Source organism: Mytilus galloprovincialis, chromosome 1, assembly GCF_965363235.1.
Source record: "Mytilus galloprovincialis chromosome 1, xbMytGall1.hap1.1, whole genome shotgun sequence".
In the NCBI taxonomy this organism is placed as follows: domain Eukaryota; kingdom Metazoa; phylum Mollusca; class Bivalvia; order Mytilida; family Mytilidae; genus Mytilus; species Mytilus galloprovincialis.
In genome coordinates this window covers 74,270,078-74,292,556 of record NC_134838.1, presented here as the reverse complement: position 1 = coordinate 74,292,556, position 22,479 = coordinate 74,270,078, and the positions used below count along the sequence as shown (strand labels likewise).

The window sequence follows — 22,479 nt, the reverse complement described above, 5'->3', positions numbered from 1 at the left end:
TATTCATGTTATTATTGGCTTTGATCTAGCGCCCAGTTTCTGTGAATTTCCATAAATTGGTGCCTTGTGTCTTATTTGTATTATGTGCCTGTTTTCCTTTTTTTATTAATTTGGTGCTGATCTATCGAGGTGAGTGATTTACATTTAATTTTATTGGTTGTATTTGCTTCTAGCAACACGGTCCCTGACTACGACTATTGAGCGCTGACAAACATGTTTAAACACAGACACATCATGCATGTGTCTGTCTCAATTTCAGGAGCCTGAGGTTCAGTGGTTGTCGTTGTCATATTTCATTTTGGTACTAGTAACTTGAAATGTCTCCTTAGTTTATACGTTTATCTCATATATTAGTAAGTAGGTTCAGTGGTTGTCGTTGTCATATTTCATTTTGGTACTAGTAACTTGAAATGTCTCCTTAGTTTATACGTGTATCTCATATATTAGTAAGTATTTATTGTGAAACTGAATAAAAACATTACCTTTTCTATTTTAGATGATACAGCAACCGAGGGTCACCATACTATTTACGCTTCAAATACTAGCAATGCCTGGAAGAGTGGAACTGTTTTATACAACGGGACATATCTGCCTACTGATATCAACGTTGATGCCGTTTTTAGATTCATAACTTATGTACCTCCAGTTCTCAGTCCAGTTACAGAACTTGTGCTATGTGAAATTGGGATTATCGGTGCGTATTTTCACTTGTAAAAGAAAGAAAAAAAAAACAATTACAATGGCTGTATATTCACAGTTAAAACGTTTAGAAAGTCGTTATATTTTTTCGCATACACTTTTGACTAGATTTCTAAGTCTATTCTTACATATTTTTCAAATATATAGTGGATACAAACAAATTTCTACAATTTAAAGTTCTGTCTCCTGCTGTGGTAACGATGCTCCTATAATTGCGACTTCAAAAATTCCTAATTACAACGCGACTGTAAGGGTTGTCTCCAAATCTTTATTGTGTTTGGGTTTTGACATCCCTATGTAAGGTACGGTAATTTCTCCTGAATAATTTGATATGACTCTATCTCCTATATGTAATACACAATAGGGCAGTCGGAATTCTAGACTTCATCCGTTATTCGTTTTGAATTAAAGGCGACATTTTAACGTGGGAGAAGAACTTACAATGTATTATTCAACGTTTGATGTTTGTGAGTGAACTCTCTGGGAAGCTGTAATCATTGTTCACCAGTTCAATTCACTATGTATCAAAGGTTTGCATTATAAACCTCGACTCATCCGTTTATGATGTCTATGAACATGTGCTGAAACCCTGATGTGATACTAATTGTCAGCTCGAATATCATGTCTCTCGATGAACGACTTTTATTACTGCTGTTAAGGTCAGCATCAAAAGCTACAAGTTCAGCTACTGTAATACGGTATGAGATATTGATAGAATCTACTATGATGTAATATACATTGAGTCATTAATTTGGTTACACAATTATTTCGACTATATTTTTGTAATAGGTTGTCCACCTACCCACTATGGTCATTTATGTAATACAACGTGTCCCCAAAACTGTAGAGGACCTTGTGACCTTGATGTCGGGATTTGTAAATTTGGTTGTATAAACGGATGGACTGGTAATAGATGTGAAAACGGTAAAACATAATTTATTTTACTTAGAGATTTATAGCAGCAAAAAGATTACATAAAGCCTAACTTTTGAAATGTATTTATTATCAATCTGTTACCAATGCAATAAAATTAGATAAAAAATAATGTTTAACTAATGACAAATGTTAAATACATTCATAAAAATGATAACACAAAATAATTAATGACGATTTATACAAAGGTCTTAAAACGGAAACGGGATCTGCACGTTAAAATTCACAAAGTCAAATATGTAGCTAAAACGATTTCTGGGACTGAAACCAAATCTTTATTGTTTCTAGTTAATATATCGTAAAGTGTTTCAGACTCGGTACCAGTTTACGCTGTACATTTTGGAATACCAACTATTCATGTTTTAAACTTGTCTATTTAGTGTGTTTTCTAGTTCGTTTTTGGTCTTATTTATGTAAACCAACATCTTCATGTATTCATATTTTCCAGAGATATGTAAAACTATATGATTTAAAGGTTAACACTATTAGTCACGATATATTGAAAAACCAGCAGTGTCAGTACATGGAAAATTAAAGTTATGCTATATCAATTGATTACACTAAAGTCAAACTGCATACGTTAAAAGCAAGCATAACAGAAACAAGGCTGTTATTGCTTTTATTATCTGCGGTTTCATCGTGGTGCAAAACCTCTCATCTGAGTTCAAATTCAGATTCAAAAGGAAAATTAAATACTGAATTGACAGTAGAAAACCTAAGCTCTTTTGGCAAATCTTGAAGAACTTTTACGACTTCAACACAATATTATCACTAAAAAAGTATGAGAAATATTTGATTGTGATTTTTGAACATTAATAAACATTAGATTTTTTTTGTTATTTTAGATCGTGAACAATTAATAAGTTTATAAGATATCTCAAGCTACTTAACAGATGGATCTCTCACACTTACGGCGTACCTTAGTTTACTATCAGTTTATTTAAGTTTTCAATGCTTAATCTTTATTAGTCTTTGCACCATTAATCAGGTGTCAGTTTCTTTTATGTTTTTCTTGGATATTTTCATTTGAAAAAGAAACAAATTGAAGTAATAAGAATGGTGAAGACAAACTACAAAATGTTTTGTCAAACTGTTTAAAGGTAACGTGTTGAATTCTTTTTCCGTTAAGTGTTTCATATGCATTTTTATGTAGTAAATTTTATCTTACAGAATGCAATGATGGTTCATACGGCAAAGATTGTCTTGAACAGTGTTCAGCAAACTGTTGGAATACTACATGCAATCACGTAACAGGCAAATGCATCGGTGGATGCAAGGATGGATGGCAGGGATTCAATTGTTCACAGAGTTTGTTCTTTGTTTTCCAAGAAACAATCTAATTGATTACATTTTATTCAAGTATTAACAGAAGTTATTTCTTGAGTTTTAGAATTAACTTATTGAGACTGGCTGTTGAATTTGTACATTTGACGTTAGCAATACACACACTGTTCAATTCTACTTTTAAACAAATGGTTTATTCCCTTACCACCTTCACATGTTAAGTTAATAACTGTGTCATTTGTTTAAGCGATTCAATTTTCTTCTCTTTTATATTTAAGAAATGTAATTTTGTGTTTTTTTTTTTTTTTTTATTCAGCATAATTAGAAACAAACATTAATGTTACATTTAAATACAAATCTCGACCTCAGAAAGTACGTATAATTTAATTTGTCGACCAACAAAATGAGGTTTCCTGTTTAATATTTATAGCTATATTTTGATGTGAAATTTGTATACATATTTTAAGCGTGTCCCGATAGTCAGTTTGGGAGAAACTGTTCTGGATTTTGTGAGGGATGTGTATCAAGTATGTGTCATCATGTTAGTGGGTTGTGTGATAACACCACTAGCTGTAATCCTGGTTATGAACAAACCGAAAAATGCGACTTATGTAAGTTAAGTTTAGTATATCAAAACTGTTACATTTTTTTTTAAATAATTTAATCGTAAATCGAAGACATCTTACATTTGGTAAACATGGAAATACGGTTGTGCGATATGCTTTTAATTAACTTTTAACTGCTAATGGTTTTGTTGTTGTTCGCTATGAATATAAGCATCCCTTTTTCTGAATGAGCGTAGACATTAGAATGAGAACGGATGCTGATTTGATTCAAAGATGATTTCAACTGAAAGAACAGTAAATATTTACCATTTATACGGATACATGTATGACAAACAACAGGCTGCTATTAGCAGGTTTTGAAGTCAGAGGTGCAGTGTATGTCTAAACCAGTAATGTACAGATCACTCGGTGAAACTATCAAACGTGTTACACCATCACAACAAGATACAATCGCTGTTGCCCTTTTTTACAAGCAGTCAATTTAAACTATTGATAGGAAATTGGTGTACAAATAGAAAGTTTTGTATCAGAATATTTTTGGAATTTGAATTTTTAATTGAAAACTACGCTTAATTTTGCCTCAGCCTGCGACGATGGAGAATTTGGTATTGGTTGTAAACAGAAATGTTACTGTGTTAGTGCACATTGCAGCAAAGAATATGGAATATGTCCACCTGGAGGCTGTGAGGCGGGATTCAATGGTGAATCATGTAACAAAGGTAAGACACCTCAAAAATATAAAAATACTCAGGTTTTCAAAATATTCATGAACAAAACTTCTTTCGAAAATTTCATAGTAAGGCAAGGTAAATACCTCAGATCTACCTAAAACTTTGAAACGTTGCAGTTGCATAATGGTTTTGAAGCCAACATTATCATGTTTTCATGTATGTTTCAAATCGATCAATTTAGAAAATCGCATCAAATTAACGTTACATGTATCAGTCTGAATAATGACAATATGGTACTTTAAAACATTAAGTCCAACGTTTCACACCGTTTTGTGTTAGAACATTCAAACTTTTGTGATGCTTTACAATGCACCCTTTTAAAGTGAAAAACACATTTTAATCCACCTTAACTTCTAAAGTTTTAAATTTATGTATACGATATATATACTACTAAACGAATTGACATCCCCCTCCATTCCCCAATATTTTGATATTTCTGTGAAATTGTATATACAAGAGATAACGAAATCAAACTGTTATACCACTGTGTGACTGAATTCTTTTTGCTGTGGTATGTAAAATGAATCCATGCAGAGCCTTTTACCATTAACAACTTAAGAACTTCACGGAAATTAAAAAAAGTTAAATATCGTACACTTTAAAGCATCGTATTATGCAAGCCACGACCTAAAGTTGGTCAGATAAACTTTTGTAGTTTTTAATTGAAATTAAGTTTTTCTAATTATTTTACGAAAAGTCAATAGAAATTAGAATATTTGGTATGAGTGCCAATGAGACAACTCTCTATCCAAGTCACTATATGTCAAAACTCATAATGTGCATAATGTTATAGTTATAATGTTTATAATGAAATTACGTAAATATGCGTTATTATTTCCCGCTAAATTTCAGAATGTAGCAATGGAACATTTGGCCAAAATTGTAAAAATATCTGTAAAGGATGTATATCTTCTATGTGTGACACGATTGATGGATCATGTAAAAACACGACTGGTTGTGAAACTGGTTATCTATACGACAAATACTGCAATAAAAGTAAGTATAATAGTGTATATAATACTTCTGTTATACTTTTTGGAGTCAATTCACTATCGTTTTCTATCGTTGGATATTTATTTCCCCGAGGGTATCACAAGCCCAGTAGTCAGCACTTTTTGTGCTGACATGAATTGTCATTGATATGGTTATATTTATAAATTTACTGTGTACAAATTTTTGAATTTTTGGAAATACTAAGGCTTTTCTACCTCAGGCATAGATTACCTTAGCTGTATTTGGCAAACTTTTTGGAATTTTGGTCCTCAATGCTCTTCAACTTCGTAATTTATTTGGCCTTTTTTTGGATTCGAGCGTCACTGATGAGTCTTTTTTAGACGAAACGCGCGACTAAATTTAGTCCTGGTATCTATGATGAGTTTATTTTCTCGGCTTATAAATGTAAAGCCATGCAACTATACTATTAAACAAGACGACCTCATTTTATGTGTCGCTTCTCTTCCGTCCACAATAAATTAATCATCTTATCTCTGTGTCTTATAGGTAACATACGTAGTCGCATGTGTCATCCTCTTTTATGATTATTCGTTTTAGGTTATTTTGAGAGAAAAACCAAAATAAAGGCGTCCGGATATTGTTTCCATCATCGGGCAGACTTTTAGTGATATACAAGACTCTCGTTTCGGACTGTTTAAATCTTAAACTATAAATAATTTGCATAGGTACTTGGGAACAGGACTATTATTGTTGATTGTTTATGTTACTATGAGCATACAAACACTATAAATAAAGCATATTTCCTCTTCACTATCAGTGACCGCCGCGTATTGTTAATTTGGAATTGATAGAAAATAGCAAATACAGCTTATTTCGTGGATAGTTAATAAACTTTACTTATAGTGTATGTATGCTCATAGTAACGTTAACAGTTAAAAATATCTTTCCTGTTTTCAAGTACCTATGAAACTTGTTTATAGTTTTAGATTTAATTGAAATTGAAATTAATAGAAAACAAAAAAATAACGGGTTTGGAAAAGGGGGAGGACTCAAAAAATAGTTCTGTCATTAAAAACCTATGACTGAAATTCTGCAGTCATAAAATATTTTACAAAACTTCATCCTACATCAGTTTACATACTTTCAACCACGCTCTAAATGCCCGCGATTTCGCGGGTGTGTTCTAGTATGTTTTAATTATCGTAACCACAATCTCGTCATCTTTTACTCGATTTCCACATTTCTGATTTTGTACTTACCATGATCATGTGTTTGTACTTTCTAAACATTGCATACACTATAAAATGTTCAGTTGTTTTGAGTGACTAGTTATTCAAATGCAGAAGAATTTGTTATACATAATAAAGATGAGGATAGTAGATTCACCACAAATATTTGAGAAAAATACTTCGATTTTTTTTTTATCATAAATCCTGTTTTTTAACAGTTAAACTAAAATTACTTAAACTAGCGAGGATAAATTCAATATCATTTGAGCAGGAAAGACACACGCTTTATTAATTGTTTTACACTTTTTTTATACTTTGTTGATAATCAAGAATATCCGTTACTATATTGGCATATATAAATGTTTGTTTCATTATTTTTCCTAGCCTGTGACGATGGACAGTTTGGTAAAAACTGCACAGGAAAGTGTAATTGTTTGACTGGAACATGCGACATTTCTACTGGAATATGTGGAGGTATTTTTAAAATATAATGAAATTTAACAAGACAGCTTTGTTAATGTTATTCTGATCTGATCATTCTATCTTTACTATTGATATAACAATTATTGACATATAACAATGAATATGATAAATTTACTAAGAAAAAAGTGATCAATAGTATAGCTATGCATAATTTTCTGGTTTCTTTTTGTTATAAAATTTTAAATGTTAATACATTTTTTTGTACATGCCCGACTTTCAACCCACCATAATTGTTTTAGTAAAATGACTTTATAAAGTCAGGAAAATGGCCATTGTTATATTATAGTTCGTTTCTGTGTGTGTTACATTTTAATGTTGTGTTTCTGTTGTGTCGTAGTTCTCCTCTTATATTTAATGTGTCTCCCTCAGTTTTAGTTTGTAACCCGGATTTGTTTTTTTCTCAATCGATTTATGAATTTCGAATAGCGGTGTACTACTGTTGCCATTATTGTTTTATTTGTTTGTCTTCCGAGTTCCTGATGGAGGCATAATATTGTCGAGAGCCACACTTAGGACGAACAACTTTGTTTATGAGTCGTAATGTTCCTTTGGTATCTTTCGCCTCCCTTTAACAGACTTCAGTTAATATTGAATTGAAATACCACTTGCATGCAAGATTAAACGGGCATATCTACAGAATTCTAATATACGTTCACATCATGAGATCGTTTTTGAATTGACTAGACGGTGTTTTTTTTAATTGATCAATAATACCTATAAAATGTAAAATCGTGACAAAATATAAAGTAATGAAATTCATATGCCGTCTTCTTTACCGATTAGACATGTTGTCTTTGATTTTAAACTCGCATGTTAAATATCTCCAGGTGAAAATATAATCTTACTAGTACATACAATTGTCAATCAGATCGATATAACTTCTAACAAACCTGCTCGTGCATTTTTCGTTGTTATTCAACGCAAAATAATTATCTAAAAAACCTGGGACGATCTCATTTCACAAAGGATTTCTATTGTCTACTTATTGTACCTCGAACTTATTTACCCGATGTAGGTCTTTAAGTTGAGGTTCTATTTACTTAAAGTTAATCGGGCATGACTAATTAGATACGCCCTCGTGAAATCAAGGGGTCCGAAATAGGATCGGGAAAAAACACCCAGCAAAATACCTTAATTTACAATTTAAGACTTTGTTTGATTCAAAGTGCTTTTGGCTGTTTAAATATCTCCGATCAATAATCAGGCGGTATTTTGTGGAAATAATAACCTTTCCCAAACTGAGAGATGTTGACTGCAATAGGAATTTATTTATAAAAAAAGTCCATATCTCATTTACTTATAGTGGCCGTTATTGATTGTAAATTCATGACGTTTTGTTTATTGCCACTGGACACAAAGGAGCAATAAATTAATCACCTTCATTTAGTGATGTATAATTATTTGTCCTCAGTTGATTAAAGTCTCAAACAGGTTTCCTTTTTTTCTATATTTCATTATTATTTACATTGGAATTTTTATGCGTAAATCTTAGCATTTCTTCCATCATTTTTCTCTTTTAACATTAAAAAAACGTTGTCGTTGTCAGGGGTTACATTGTATAATTTCCAGCAAAACTAATAGGGGTGGGACTAGAAACAATTTTCATTGAGTGGCAATAACTCATATACTGAAGCGTACAATAACGACTGTCTCGTCTAGGTGACAACATTTGCTGTTTCAAGTTTATTTATATCTCAGACTGGTATAATAGTTGTCATAAAAGCAACAACAAAAAATTATTAAAAAAGGTTGACAACAATTTATCAAAAAAATCAACTTATTTTTGGAGTTTAATTTTTTAACATTGTCTTGCTAATCGGTTTTGTTATAAAAAAAATTCATCTACTATTGTTCTAGCAAAAGTCACAAAAAATGTTGTTAAAGTCAGCCATGCGACTTATTTGAAAAGATTTAGCTGATCTTTCTTATTGTTTACACATTTCGATCATTTAACTTGTGCGTGGATCGGCTTTCCCTCTAATGTTTTTTTAAGGTAAAGATAGCGTGAAATTCTCACTGCACCAGGCATCGTATGTATACATTCCGATATATTATATTTTGATCGGACAAAGCTGTGCATTTATATAACCGATAAACCAAACGAACGCACCCATTTAGCAAGGGTATACTGTTGGACAGGAGAGGTCCAGAGATGTCAATATTTCTATACCCAAGTGAATCATTTGCTTTTGAATAAAATGAGATAAAGGTATACATTAATGCGACAGCAACCCAAAGACAAAAATAAATACAAATATGTAGAGCCAACATTCGGTCTTTTTTTTATAGAAAGATGCGTATACAGAATAATAAGCTCAAAACCGACCCATGACTAAATAATAGCTACACGGAGTTAACTCAATAGTATTTTCCGTCAAATATTATATATATCCGAAAAGGCACATTTGATATAATATTATTTACCGTCAAAAATATCTCAACAATCACAAGTGTTTGGTTGAAAAATTTCACCTGCCATATTTTAATTTTGATCGGTGAAAATTTAAGAAGTTGTAATATAAACCAGTAAAAGAAAAACACTTCACTGTATAGTAAAACGGTAAAATAAATAATGACAATGGATGACGACCAGCGGCAAATGAAATTAATATTCAGGACGATTACATGTAAATATAATAAGAGTATTGACCCCGTTTTTTACTAGACTGACAAGCTCACTGGGGTAAAGCTGATGACCGTAACTGCATTCACGGTCATCCCAACATGTCGGATGAAAAATTAGGTCAGTTTTTATATTGTCTGTTAAAGTGTTTCTATATCATTTTCTTTACAAATCATACATTGAAACGATGAAAAATAATAAAAGAATCACTCGGAAATCACTAATTACTTCCGAGAAATGTGCATGAAACGGGAAATTCGATTTGAAAAAATCGTGAAGATGACCGTAAATCATAATCAAAATATTTTCAAGATGACCGTAACATATAACAAGGATGACCGTGATTGGTAAAAAGATGACCGTAACTTGTAAAGGATGACCGTAATTTGTAAAGACTGACTGTAATTTATATAGGACGATCGTAACTTTTATAGGATGACCGTCAATTCTATGAAATATCCGTATTTGTATTGAAAGCTTTTTGTTGAGTTTGTCGATCTCAATAGGGGCTCGGTTGGCGGATATAAATATGTTTAATAAATTTCTTTTATTAAACTATAATATAATTGGCCGTATTTGGGATTTATGACAATGATAGTAAATTGCATATTTCTCGTAAACAATGAAATATTTATTGATAACGACGTTAAAATTTTAACACAAATTGACAGCGATACGACGAAAATTTGAAGAATAAAATTGAGAATGAAAATGGGGAATGTGTCAAAGAGACAACAACCCGACGTAATAAAAAACAACAGCAGAGGGCCACCAACAGGTCTTCAATGCAGCGAGAAATTCCCGCACCCGGAGGCGTCCTTCAGCTGGCCCCTAAACAAATATATACTAGTCCAGTGATAATGAACGCCATACTAATTTCCAAATTGTACACAAGAAACTAAAATTAAAATAATACAAGACTAACAAAAGCCAGAGGCTCCTGACTTGAGACAGGCGAAAAAATGCAACGGGGTTAAACATGTTTGTGAGAATTCAACCCTCCCCCTATACCTCTAACCAATGTAGAAAAGTAAACGCATAACAATACGCACATTAAAATTCAGTCCAAGAGAAGTCCGAGTCTGATGTCAGAAGATGTAACCAAAGAAAATAAACAAAATGACAATAATACATAAATAACAACAGACTACTAGCAGTTCACTCACATGCCAGCTCCTGACTTCAATTAAACTGACTGAAAGATTATGATTTCATCATATGAACATCAGGCACAATCCTTCCCGTTAGGGAATTAGTATCATACCATCATAACATATATGAGAAGAACATAACCCGTGTCATGCCAACAACTGTTTTTAGAATAAACGTGTTTAGTTCCGATGCAAAGACCTTATCAGTGACTCAATATTAACGCCAAAATATGCAATCTTTAATGACTTGACAACAGTATCGTAATTATATCCCTTCTTAATAAGTCTATTCTAAGGTTTTGTAAGTTCCTGAGGTGAATACTGACACCTTTGTGCTTTATAAAGAATATTACCATACAAAATTGGATGTGAAATACCTGAACGTATTAGAATAAAATTGAGAATGGAAATGGGGAATGTGTCAAAGAGACAACAACCCGACCAAATAAAAAACAACAGCAGAGGGTCACCAACAGGTCTTCAATGTAGCGAGAAATTCCCGCACCCGGAGGCGTCCTTCAGCTGGCCCCTTAACAAATATATACTAGTCCAGTAATAATGAACGACATACTAATTTCCAAATTGTACACAAGAAACTAAAATTAAAATAATACAAGACTAACAAAGGACAGAGGCTCCTGACTTGGGACAGGCGCAAAAATGCGGCGGGGTTAAACATGTTTGTGAGATCTCAACCCTCCCCCTATACCTCTAACCAATGTAGTAAAGTAAACGCATAACAATACGCACATTAAAATTCAGTTCAAGAGAAATCTGAGTCTGATGTCAGAAGATGTAACCAAAGAAAATAAACAAAATGACAATAATACATAAATAACAACAGACTACTAGCAGTTAACTGACATGCCAGCTCCAGACTTAAATTAAACTGACTGAAAGGTTATGATTTCATCATATGAACATCAGGCACAATCCTTCCCGTTAGGGGTTTAGTATCATACCATCATAACATATATGAGAAGAACATAACCCGTGTCATGCCAACAACTGTTTTTAGAATAAATGTGTTTAGTTCCGATGCAAAGACCTTATCAGTGACTCAATATTAACGCCAAAATATGCAATCTTTAATGACTTGACAACAGTATCGTAATTATATCCCTTCTTAATAAGTCTATTCAAAGGTTTTGTAAGTTTCTGAGGTGAATACTGACACTTTTGTGCTTTATAAAGAATATTACCATAAAAAATTGGATGTGAAATACCTGAACGTATTAGAAGTCTGCATGTTGAGCTATATTTACGAATGATGTCTTTATACCGATGATAAAATTTAGTAAATGTTTTGACTAGTTTGTGATATCGAAAACCCTGGTGTAATAATTTTTCAGTAATACATAAATTTCTCTCGTTAAAATCAAAAACATTGTTACATACACGAGCGAATCGTACAAGTTGAGATATATAAACACCGTAAGATGGTGACAAGGGAACGTCACCATCGAAAAACGGATAATTAACGATAGGAAATGAAAAATCATCCCTTTTATCATAAATTTTAGTATTCAGCTTTCCATTAGTGATATAGATATCAAGATCGAGAAAAGGGTAGTGGTCATTGTTAGTATTAGATAATCTGACGATATACGGAATCTCCAAAGCGAACAAAAATGTTATCTAGTAAAAATTCAAGGGCATATATAGTATCAAAGCATGTCCAATTAACATAGTTTTTTTGTTTATTGCTACTAAAAAATGACCTAAAAGAGTTTGAACATATATATTCACATTCTGATTTTTTGAATGCCCATTTAATTAGGTGTGTGAATTTTTCCTTAATGAAAATGTGAGGCAATGTGGTATACAGGGTAGAAAAATCAAAACTTTGAACAGATTCAAAATCACCAATATAAGCATGCAATTTATCAAGTACTTCCAACGAGTTCTTGACACTCCAAAAGTAATTTATTCCACTATTTTCGAAGGCCTTATTTGAACAATTTATTATCAGGTTTTTAATTGTACCAAGTGTGCTGGTAAGAAGAATAGACAATTTAGTAGTTGAACAATGGCTTGAAGACGAAATAAATCTATATTTGTAAGGGGTTTTGTGTAGCTTCGGAAGCCAATACATAGTTGGGACTTTCATTGTATTTGGCTCTGTTTGTAAAGCGGTGGCTAAAATGTAGAAGTCTGCATGTTGAGCTATATTTACGAATATTGTCTTTATACCGATGATAAAATTTAGTAAATTAATGTGTCCCTGGTACACGGATGCCTCATGTACACTATCATTTTCTATGTATAGTGGACTATGAAAATGGGATAAAACTGTTATTTGACATTAGAATTAAAAAGATCATACCATAGGGAAAATGTGTACTAAGTTTCAAGTTGATTTAACTTGAAGCTGGACAAACGGACAAACAAATAGACGAACGGACGAACGTACGCACAGACCAGAAAAACATAATGCCAATTAATGGAGCATAACAAACATTAATAATACATATGGATATTCGGTAATCGAGCCCATGTGTATGGTTCCAGAGCAAGCAGATTAAAATCTTAATTTGTCTTGATATATGCAGGCGGAAACACTCTTGAAATAGAACAAAAGAATCAAAGCTCTTTGTTAGAGAAGGCGATAAATGTTTACTGTAATGTTAACTGTAGTGACAAAATTTTTAAAAGTTAATATAAACAAATACAACGACAATTTTCTTCTCAATTACGAAGTGTTTTATTTTAAAAACACCATTTGCATAAGTTTTTAATTTATCTATTACATAGTAATGCAAAACAATAAGATATCAAGTCGACGACATGGGTATCTATAAGTTGGATGTAGAAAATGCTTAACCTCCGATTTATTTGTTTTAACGAGGGACGGAGAACATATAAATCTTTTAGATCAGAAATTTTCGTGTCTGCCCTTCCATTATGTGAATCAAGAAAATATTCCCAAAAATAGGTAGCGATTGTATCGAAAAGAGAAAATCGAGTGCACCTTTTTATGTTGGGGCATGTTTGAGGTGTATATTTTGTCTTTAAAACGTAAAAAGCAAGAGTATTTGATATAGCATCTCGCTTCAGATTCTATCATTTTTATATATCAAAGCTACAGGTTGACTTTATCACGTAAAAAAATGACAAAAGATGAAAATTGAATAAATGGGTCAAGTGAAATACCTATCTATTGAATCACAAAAACAGTAGGTGTGTTCGAATAGCTATTTTTTTTCTAAAAGTTCTTGACGACAGTCTTTTAATTTGGATGATAAAAATGAATATCTTTGAAAAATTTGATTTTCTTGTGTGTGATAACTAGGGTTTATAATCTTCAACCACTGAAAATATTTAGTCTGCCCTTCCACGAAATATCTAATTAGATTTTTTTTTAAATGCTTAAGAATTTTCGAAAATTCCACCTGACATCCGATCAGACAATATTTTTAAGTACAGACAAGATCATTAACTAATGCTCAATTGCTAGTAGATACATTTGTCTTTTAGAATACAACTGACATATAACGGATCATAATGGTGCTATGTGGATAAATTTGTCAGTTTTCAAGAGCAAAATTGGCAGAGCGTTATCCCTACAATGGCTTCAATTTCTACGATTGTTGTGAGCATGAACTGGCGTAATGGGGAGATAATTTTGACGAAGTATAATCCTGACTGTATGAATAACATTTCTGTATATATACAAATTGACAACGTTCCGCCTTGTGATACGCTTTTCGTTCAAAACTATTTTAAGGATCTACTTTGCTGGAGCTCACCTTCACTAGTCGTATGATATTTTCAAAATATTTTCTGTGATTTTATTTGCACGACAAAATGGAAGGCGATATAATGCATTAAAAGGAATCCCAGAAATAAAAAAAAATCTTTTGTCGTGCAGTTGGAGGCTGTGCACCGCATTTTTTTCATTATACTTGTAAGGTGTCATTTTATCGCGCTTTTGTAGCATGTTTTCCCTACCTGTTTATTTGCATGTCTTTTTGCAAATTCATTTTAAAAATTAAACCCTCTACCGTAAAAAAGATACATATGGTAAACTTTGCAATTTGAAGCACGTCTTATTTTCTTCTACCTATAGGATAATACTCTCATATTAATATGTTTATACCAACACGATTTATCATTTGATACAAAAAGGTAGTTAAATACGGATATTTCTTAGAATTGAGGGTCATCCTTTAAAAGTTACGGTCATCATTTACAAATTACGGTCATCTTAAAACCAATTACGGTCACCCTTGTTATGAATCGCTGTTTCTGTTACGGTCATCTCGATTGTGATTTACGGTCATCTTCACGATTTTTTCAAATCGAAATTCCCGTTTCATGCACATTTCTCGGAAGTAATTAGTGATTTCCGAGTGATTCTTTTATTAATTTTCGTCGTTTCAATGTATGATTTGCAAAAAAAAAATGATCTAGAAACACTTAAACAGACAATACAGAAACTGACCTAATTTTTCATCCGACATCTTGGGATGACCGTGAATGCAGTTACGGTCATCAGCTTTACCCCAGTGAAGCTGAGTCGTTTTTTTATCGTGTAAGTTCACAAGATATTAGTTCGCAGGAAGAAAAGTCACCCGACCCGGACACATTTCCGACTCTGAGCCGGCCAGTCTGTGCTCTTACTCTATGATGCCAAGTGTTTAGCGTTGAAATAGAATGCCAATTTAATTAACGTCTTCTTTGACACGTTCGGGATTCGAACAAATGACCTCCCGCTCTCGAGGCGAACGCTCCACACGAGACCAACCAGGAGAGCGGTAGTGATCGGCAGTACAGAATATCATACCAAAACTAAAGTACAATTATCCACTATACAGTTTCAAAGAATTTTCACAGTTACCAAAGCGAGCTAAAAGTAACTAATCTAAATTGGATGCGTGACATGATATTGTAAACTACACGTAAACATGGATGATCGAATTCAGGGTAGATTTTATTGATCAACGCTCTCGGCAAATTAAAAGTTCTTGCACCTATTATTTGAGTGGTCCGAATATTGCCAGCTGTTTCAAGTCTAAATTTCTGTCCTTATTCAATATACCCTCATTTTCCAGTGGTATTTTAAAGTTTCACGTCCAACCTCACTGTCGACCTCCTATTGTACGACCTACCTATTGTATTTAAAATTTATGTGTTATAGTCATGAATGTGCATGCAATATTTGCTACTGGACAAAAAGCAAATAACAATCAATCAACTTTATCGATTTCTCTGTACTAGTACTTAGCACACACAGACAAAATCTTGTAAAATGCTATAATTTACAATTTCCTTTTAAATATTTTTGTTGGTTTTTTTTAGGGGTGGGGGGTTCTTTTCAGTTTATCACATAACTGACTGCTTATTAAAAAGTTTTAAATATTTTTTACTATGGTTCTTATCTACTGTTTTAATACGATTTATAACATAGGATTTTTTTTGTCAGGCAAGGATAAAACTAAGAAACATAAAAGTTTTTTCCGGTGTTTTTGCTTCATTTAGACATGAAAAGGGAATAACGGACGACAAAATAAAAATGTTTTTTTTCATATAATGCATTGAACTTGCGAATATATCTCACCTCACACGTTTTGATCAGGCCAGTGAAACCTAGTTTAATACGGTTTTATTCATTGAAGTTTGCATGCATAGTTTTTATTTAAAAAAAAACAAAAATAAAGCAAGATCTATTAATTAATTGGACTGAATAGTGAATAGACAAAACGAATTATTCTGCATTCGCATGTAACGTAATGTATAGGAAAATTACAAAATCAGAACCAAAAGGAACATTTACCGGATGAATATTGTAAAGGACCTTAATTATGTATCTAGGTTTGTCCGATTAGAAGTTCTGAAACAAGCTGTTTAAAAAGCTAATTGTTGGAAGAGTTTACTTACTGTTTTCTAAGGTCTGATCTTCACGAATCTATTTCATGATTACTGACAGATCAAAAACATCAGGTATATATAGCATGAAGTTTTTGGGCATAATATTCATTGGTCAGTTATAAATGAGGTCTGTATGGGGTTTTGATGGCCTGATTTATTAAATAAGAAATCGCTAAAAAATATAAAATTTACCCCAACATTTTGTAAAACTATCATTTGGTGTTATTAAGATGCTAATTATTTTTATCATACATAAATAATTATATGATGTAATGCAATTTAAATCGGTCCGTTTTCATTTCAATTTCGTAACTGTTAATTGTATATATCAGTCTGAGTACTGTTTAACCATCATTTAAGTTGAACATATTTATTATCGTCCAGTTCAGGGGAATTAGGTTTCAGCAAGTGCTTTTTATGTACTTTTTTTATATTTTTGACGGTTTGTAAGTCAGTAAAAGTTCAATGATTAAGTTAATATTGACATTAAAAGACCTCTTCACAAAAAGGGCTGTTTAAATCCCCTCGCCCTTCGGGCTCAGGGATCTGAACACCCTTTTTTGTTCAAAGGTCTGTTAATATCAATATTAACTTATCATTGATCTTTTACTATTACTAAATGCATGATAAGTATCTTAAAGGGAAAATTCGCGATTTTTTACTTATAGTTTAAACATGTTCATTATGACATTAAATTTTCAAAAGTAAGATTTAATCAATACAATAGACTGAAAAACTTCTACTTATTGTTCCAATTCAGTAGCAAAATAATGCTTCCTATCGCACTGTCTCTGTGTGTTTTTCAAAATTTCTGAACAAAAATATCTGCCGATTTAGAAAAGGCTATGTTCGATTTTACAGGAAATAGAGAGGGATAGAGTATTTTCAATGAATTTGTGTTAATGCCTTAATCTCCATTTAATGTATGCTGTATGTGCTATATTAAAGATGAATTTCAAATAGGAAGTGACGAAACGTCTAACGTGGCTGCTATAGGTGGAAGTATTGCTGCTTTCATAATTGTTGTGCTGATACTAGTGGCGGTATTTATCTTTTACAAGTAAGTTTAAATCTTAGTTAAGTAGAAATTAAAAAAAAACAAAATTCTGAGCTCCAATCAAAATTCAAAACAAAAAGTCCTTTATCAAAGGACAAAATTAAAAGTTCAATAAATCAAATGAATGGAAAGCAACTGTCATTTGTCATTATCATTGAGATATGACAGTTGTTATCCATTCGTTTGATGTGTTTGAACTTTTGATTGTGACATTTGATTAAGGACTTTTTATTTTGAATTTTCCTCGGAGTTCAGAATTTTTGTGATTTTAGTTTTTCCTGACTTGGTACAGGCATTTCGTACGGTGGATTGAACCTCTGGTTACACAGCTAGCTAAACTTCTCACTTGTATGACAGTCACAAAAACATCAATAATATTGACAACAATGTGTAAACTAAATAAACAGACATTAAGTCGTATTAGCAGCAAAATACAGTAATCGTTTTCGTTTAAGAATGGCCATTAGAATGAGTCACACGAAAACTTGTATCATCACGATATTGACCCATTGGCACGTTAATATCCCATACTGTTATTTTGAATTAATGACCGTTCTCTTATTTTGTATACTCTGGTCTATTGTTATAATGCAGTTTACTGGTTTTTTTTTTAAACTAATGGAAAATCATTTAACAAAGAAAACAAGATAGGAGTAGAGGACATGTGACCAATTTTAAAATGGTTTGTCCGAATACCTAAGCATAATGTGATGAACATCAGGATTATCTGTGCGATCACAAACATACTTTTGATATTTATATTTATCCAGGCATATTATAAGGTTATTCTTATTATCCTACAAATAAATTCAAAAATTAAATCAATTTTACTGTGTCGCGAACTTCTTACCAAATATCAAGAAATCATTTGAAGGCACAAGTTTAAAACAGTAACAAACAGCAGAAAAAAATAACCAAAAAACCGAACACCGACGAAAATTCTAAACAAAATTGAAAGCTCATACACGTCAAACGAATGGATAACAACTGTCATATTCTTGACTGTAAATGAAAAAAACGTCGAAATAACGCAAAATGTTATTCATTTGCAAAAAGGCAGCTTGAAGATTCAAACAAGACTTATTTTGATGAAAACAATCAATTTCATAGTCTTAGTTTATATTAATCATGTAGGTTAGGTTAACCTTTATAGTTGAATGCACTTAATTATAGTGTTAAAATCAGTGGTGACAGCAAACACAAATAGTAGAACATCTTATTGATTTATTAAACATGTTCCATGGTTCCAATTACTAGGTAATGGTTAAATGGTAAATCTGATTTTTTTAATTTCTTTTTTACATAATTACGTTGCTGTATGAGGTGGAGTAATCGATAACTTATTTTTTTCAATAACTATTTGTAATACTGTGTATATTCTGAATTTTGTTGCCTGAAGTTACACAGTTTATATGTATTTAAGCTTTAATTTTATAAAGTTATCACTATAAAGAGATTTCGTTATTAGTAATTCATCGTTTATTGGTTGAAAAAATTTCTTTTGATAAGCAAAAAATCTCACGTATCATTTGACTGGCCGAGTTATGAATTAAACCAAATTGAATTCCATTATCTCGCAAGATTCGAATAACGAGATACGCACACGCCTCACACAAGAAAATGCTACCTTTTTATTTATGAATAATAAATTTCTCATGGTTTACATTAAGAATTATTTCCCTAGACCGCATCATGATCGTAATGTTTTTAAACAATATTTGTACCAACATCTGCTACTTGTTTCGATGTGTCGTCCTTCTTAGAGGACAATGGTTAGACTTGTCCAACTACATTGAATTGTCATAATTAATATTATTCACACCAAACGAATAAGAACTTGAAACTGTGAAATATTTAATGAAAATGCCGAAACAATATAAATAAAAAACCATAAACACTTTGAATTCGTAATTGTATACTAATAAAGTTTTAAAATTACCTCACGTTACGGGATTGCTCTTCACACCAATTATTCATACTGACATATAATTATTTGTATTCAAAAGCTCTCCAACGACGCATGTGTAGAAGAAGAAATGCCAGAAGTAATAAATTAAAATTTGTATCTTAGATAACAGATTTAAAAACACATGAATTGACTTTTTTGGTGTACCAAACGAGTTGGTAACACACTCTATATAGGAAATGAAATGTGATGAGATTGCAAATGAAACATTTATTCAACATAATATAGCGATTAAAACTATCACTCATTGTATGAATTATTATTAACAAGTTCTCATACTTCCTATCTTAAAAGTCTTATACATCACTGTGTCGTCTTTTACTTTGCAGGCGCAGATTAATTGCATCACAAGATACGGGTAAAACAACGTCAAGCGATACGATTACTTACGGTGAGGAAAATGTTTTCGTTGGGCTTTGTTTATTTCTAAAAAACAAAATAGCGTTCTTTTAACCAAGTTTTACTAATATCGAACGATAAATGAGGCCTTCATTACATGCTGCATATATTCATATCTCTTTCGATTCACTAGTTTGTTATTTGGAAGTAATATCATATGTTTGTTTACAAACCATCTCCGGGTTTGAAATTGTAATCAGCAACAAAATGTTCTACTCTAATTGTATTTGTTTGGTTGATTTTGTTGTCTCTGGCCACAATTAGTTATGTTGTAAGGTAATACAAGTAAAATGTACAGATAGTTAGTATTTTGTATTTCTTCTGATTATAACAGACACCATATAATCCACTGTATGGTTAATCGTTCACTACGATTATGTCTCTGTTATATTAGCAGGAAAATAAAGTTGGTACACTATTTTGCAATACTAGCGTACTTGATTTTTATGCCCCATTTATGGTCATTATGTTTTCTGGTCTGTGCCTCCGTCCGTCCGTCCGTTCGTTCGTTCGTTTGTCCGTTCGTTATTTCGTTCGTTCGTTCGTCCATTCGTTCGTTCGTTCGTCCGTCTGTCCCGCTTCAGGTTAAAGTCTTTAGTCGAGGTAGTTTTTGATGAAGTTGAAGTCCAATCCCGCTAACATGTTTAACCCCGCCACATTATTTATGTATGTGCCTGTCCCAAGTCAGGAGCCTGTAATTCAGTGTTTGTCGTTTATTTATGTGTTACATATTTGTTTTTCTTTCATTTTTTTATATTAATAAGGCCGTTAGTTTTCTCGTTTGAATTGTTTTACATTGTCTTATCGGGGCCTTTTATAGCTGACTATGCGGTATGGGCTTTGCTCATTGTTGAAGGCCGTACGGTGACCTATAGTTGTTAATGTCTGTGTCATTTTGATCTCTTGTGGACAGTTGTCTCATTGGCTATCATACCACATCTTCTTTTTTATATTGACACTTAGTACTCATGTTCCCTATGATATGATCTTTCTAATTTTAATGCCAAATTAGAGATTTGATCATAGAAAATGATATTGCGGGTGGGGCATCCGTGTACTGGGGACACATTCTTGTTTTCGTTTTTTTTTTAGTATCAATTATGAGACTTTGTGAACTTTCCATTTCTAAGTGGCAACATTCATTGCCAGCAGCACATGCGCACGGGGTATATATCTCCCTTTTGATACGATATTCCCGTGCTTGTATTTCCTATCATGATTTTCTTGATAGAGGGTAGCTGCTCACAATAAAGCTATTAAACCAAGAGTTCTTAATGGTGAAGTTGAAATCATCCCTTCGTAAATTTTACGTACCCCATCACGAGTTGGTTAACCAATATGGAATAACCGTTTCACAGCTACAATACCCTTCCCTTTCATGAATGTGACCTATCCAATTAGACTATTTACTGTATTTTTTATGAGCAACACGACGGGTGCCACATGTGGAGCAGGATCTGCTTACCCTTCCGGACCACCCGAGATCACCCCCAGTTTTTGGTGGGGTTCGTGTTGCTTAATCTTTAATTTCATATGCTGTGTCATCTGCGCTATTGTTTGTCTGTTTGTCAGTTTCATTTTTAGCCATGGCGTTGTCATTTTATTTTCGATTTATGAGTTTTGACTGTCCTTCTGGTATCTTTCGTCCCTTTTTTTTCAGACGTTCAGCACATTTTGCATTTCAAATTAAAAGCACAGTGTGTTTTCTTAGCTTTATACCACCCTAAATTCCTAAGCTTACTCAAATGTTTGTCTGGGAAACGTATTTTGCAGTTTTTGACGTCTGCAGTTGGTCGTGTCATGTAATCCTGTTGACCTCGACTTTGAATCTTTTTTATTGCCTCTCTAGTAATAGCTTACTGTATATTATCAAGTATTAAGAGATATCATTGGTTTGTAAATAAGAAACTCTCCACCACAAACTGAAGGACGTTGATGTAAGCATCACTGGTAGGCCTTCGACACAGGCCAAAGTCATAAAACAAAGTCAAAGCAATATATAAAAGGCACTGTGTGGAAAAATACGATACAACTCAAATGTAGGATCCAATTGTTTTAATTATGCTAGAACAAATAAAAGAACGACATAAATAAGTATGACAGACAACAACCTTGACAAGACTGTTAATATGGGACAGTGGTTTGACTTCACAACGAGCGAATAACTCAGTTAAAAGATGCTCGACTCAAAATATCGAGGCAATATCAAGACTTTAACGGCAAAACAAATTAATGAAAAAGATAAAAATCGATTTTGTTTTTTTTAATTTCAATAAGTGTACTTAAAAACAAAAGTGTTATTGTTATCGTTTAGTGACTTGAATATATTGATATGTGCAGTATTTCATTGCAAGTCATGAGGTTTTCTAACAAACTTTATATATGAATGCATATATATATATATATATATATATATGGCGGTCAACATCAACGCATTGCAACATCCATCTCAATCACAAATTGCATAAAAAACTTCTTTAGAAGATTAAACAACAATAATTATATAATCATAACAATATATTCCATGTATGGT

At 32.4% G+C, this 22,479-nt stretch overlaps 1 protein-coding gene across 1 annotated transcript in view; it reads left to right on the top strand.

Moving 5' to 3' along the window:
• LOC143083529 (uncharacterized) overlaps nucleotides 1-22,479 on the top strand; it is a 47,132-nt gene that overhangs the window by 21,571 nt on the left and 3,082 nt on the right. Inside the window, exons 7-15 of the mRNA XM_076259777.1 lie at nucleotides 497-694; nucleotides 1,489-1,623; nucleotides 2,803-2,940; nucleotides 3,384-3,527; nucleotides 4,067-4,201; nucleotides 5,066-5,209; nucleotides 6,781-6,870; nucleotides 17,473-17,584; nucleotides 19,877-19,938. Coding sequence (XP_076115892.1) covers nucleotides 497-694; nucleotides 1,489-1,623; nucleotides 2,803-2,940; nucleotides 3,384-3,527; nucleotides 4,067-4,201; nucleotides 5,066-5,209; nucleotides 6,781-6,870; nucleotides 17,473-17,584; nucleotides 19,877-19,938 — 1,158 coding nt within the window. The remainder of the gene's footprint in view (nucleotides 1-496; nucleotides 695-1,488; nucleotides 1,624-2,802; nucleotides 2,941-3,383; nucleotides 3,528-4,066; nucleotides 4,202-5,065; nucleotides 5,210-6,780; nucleotides 6,871-17,472; nucleotides 17,585-19,876; nucleotides 19,939-22,479) is intronic.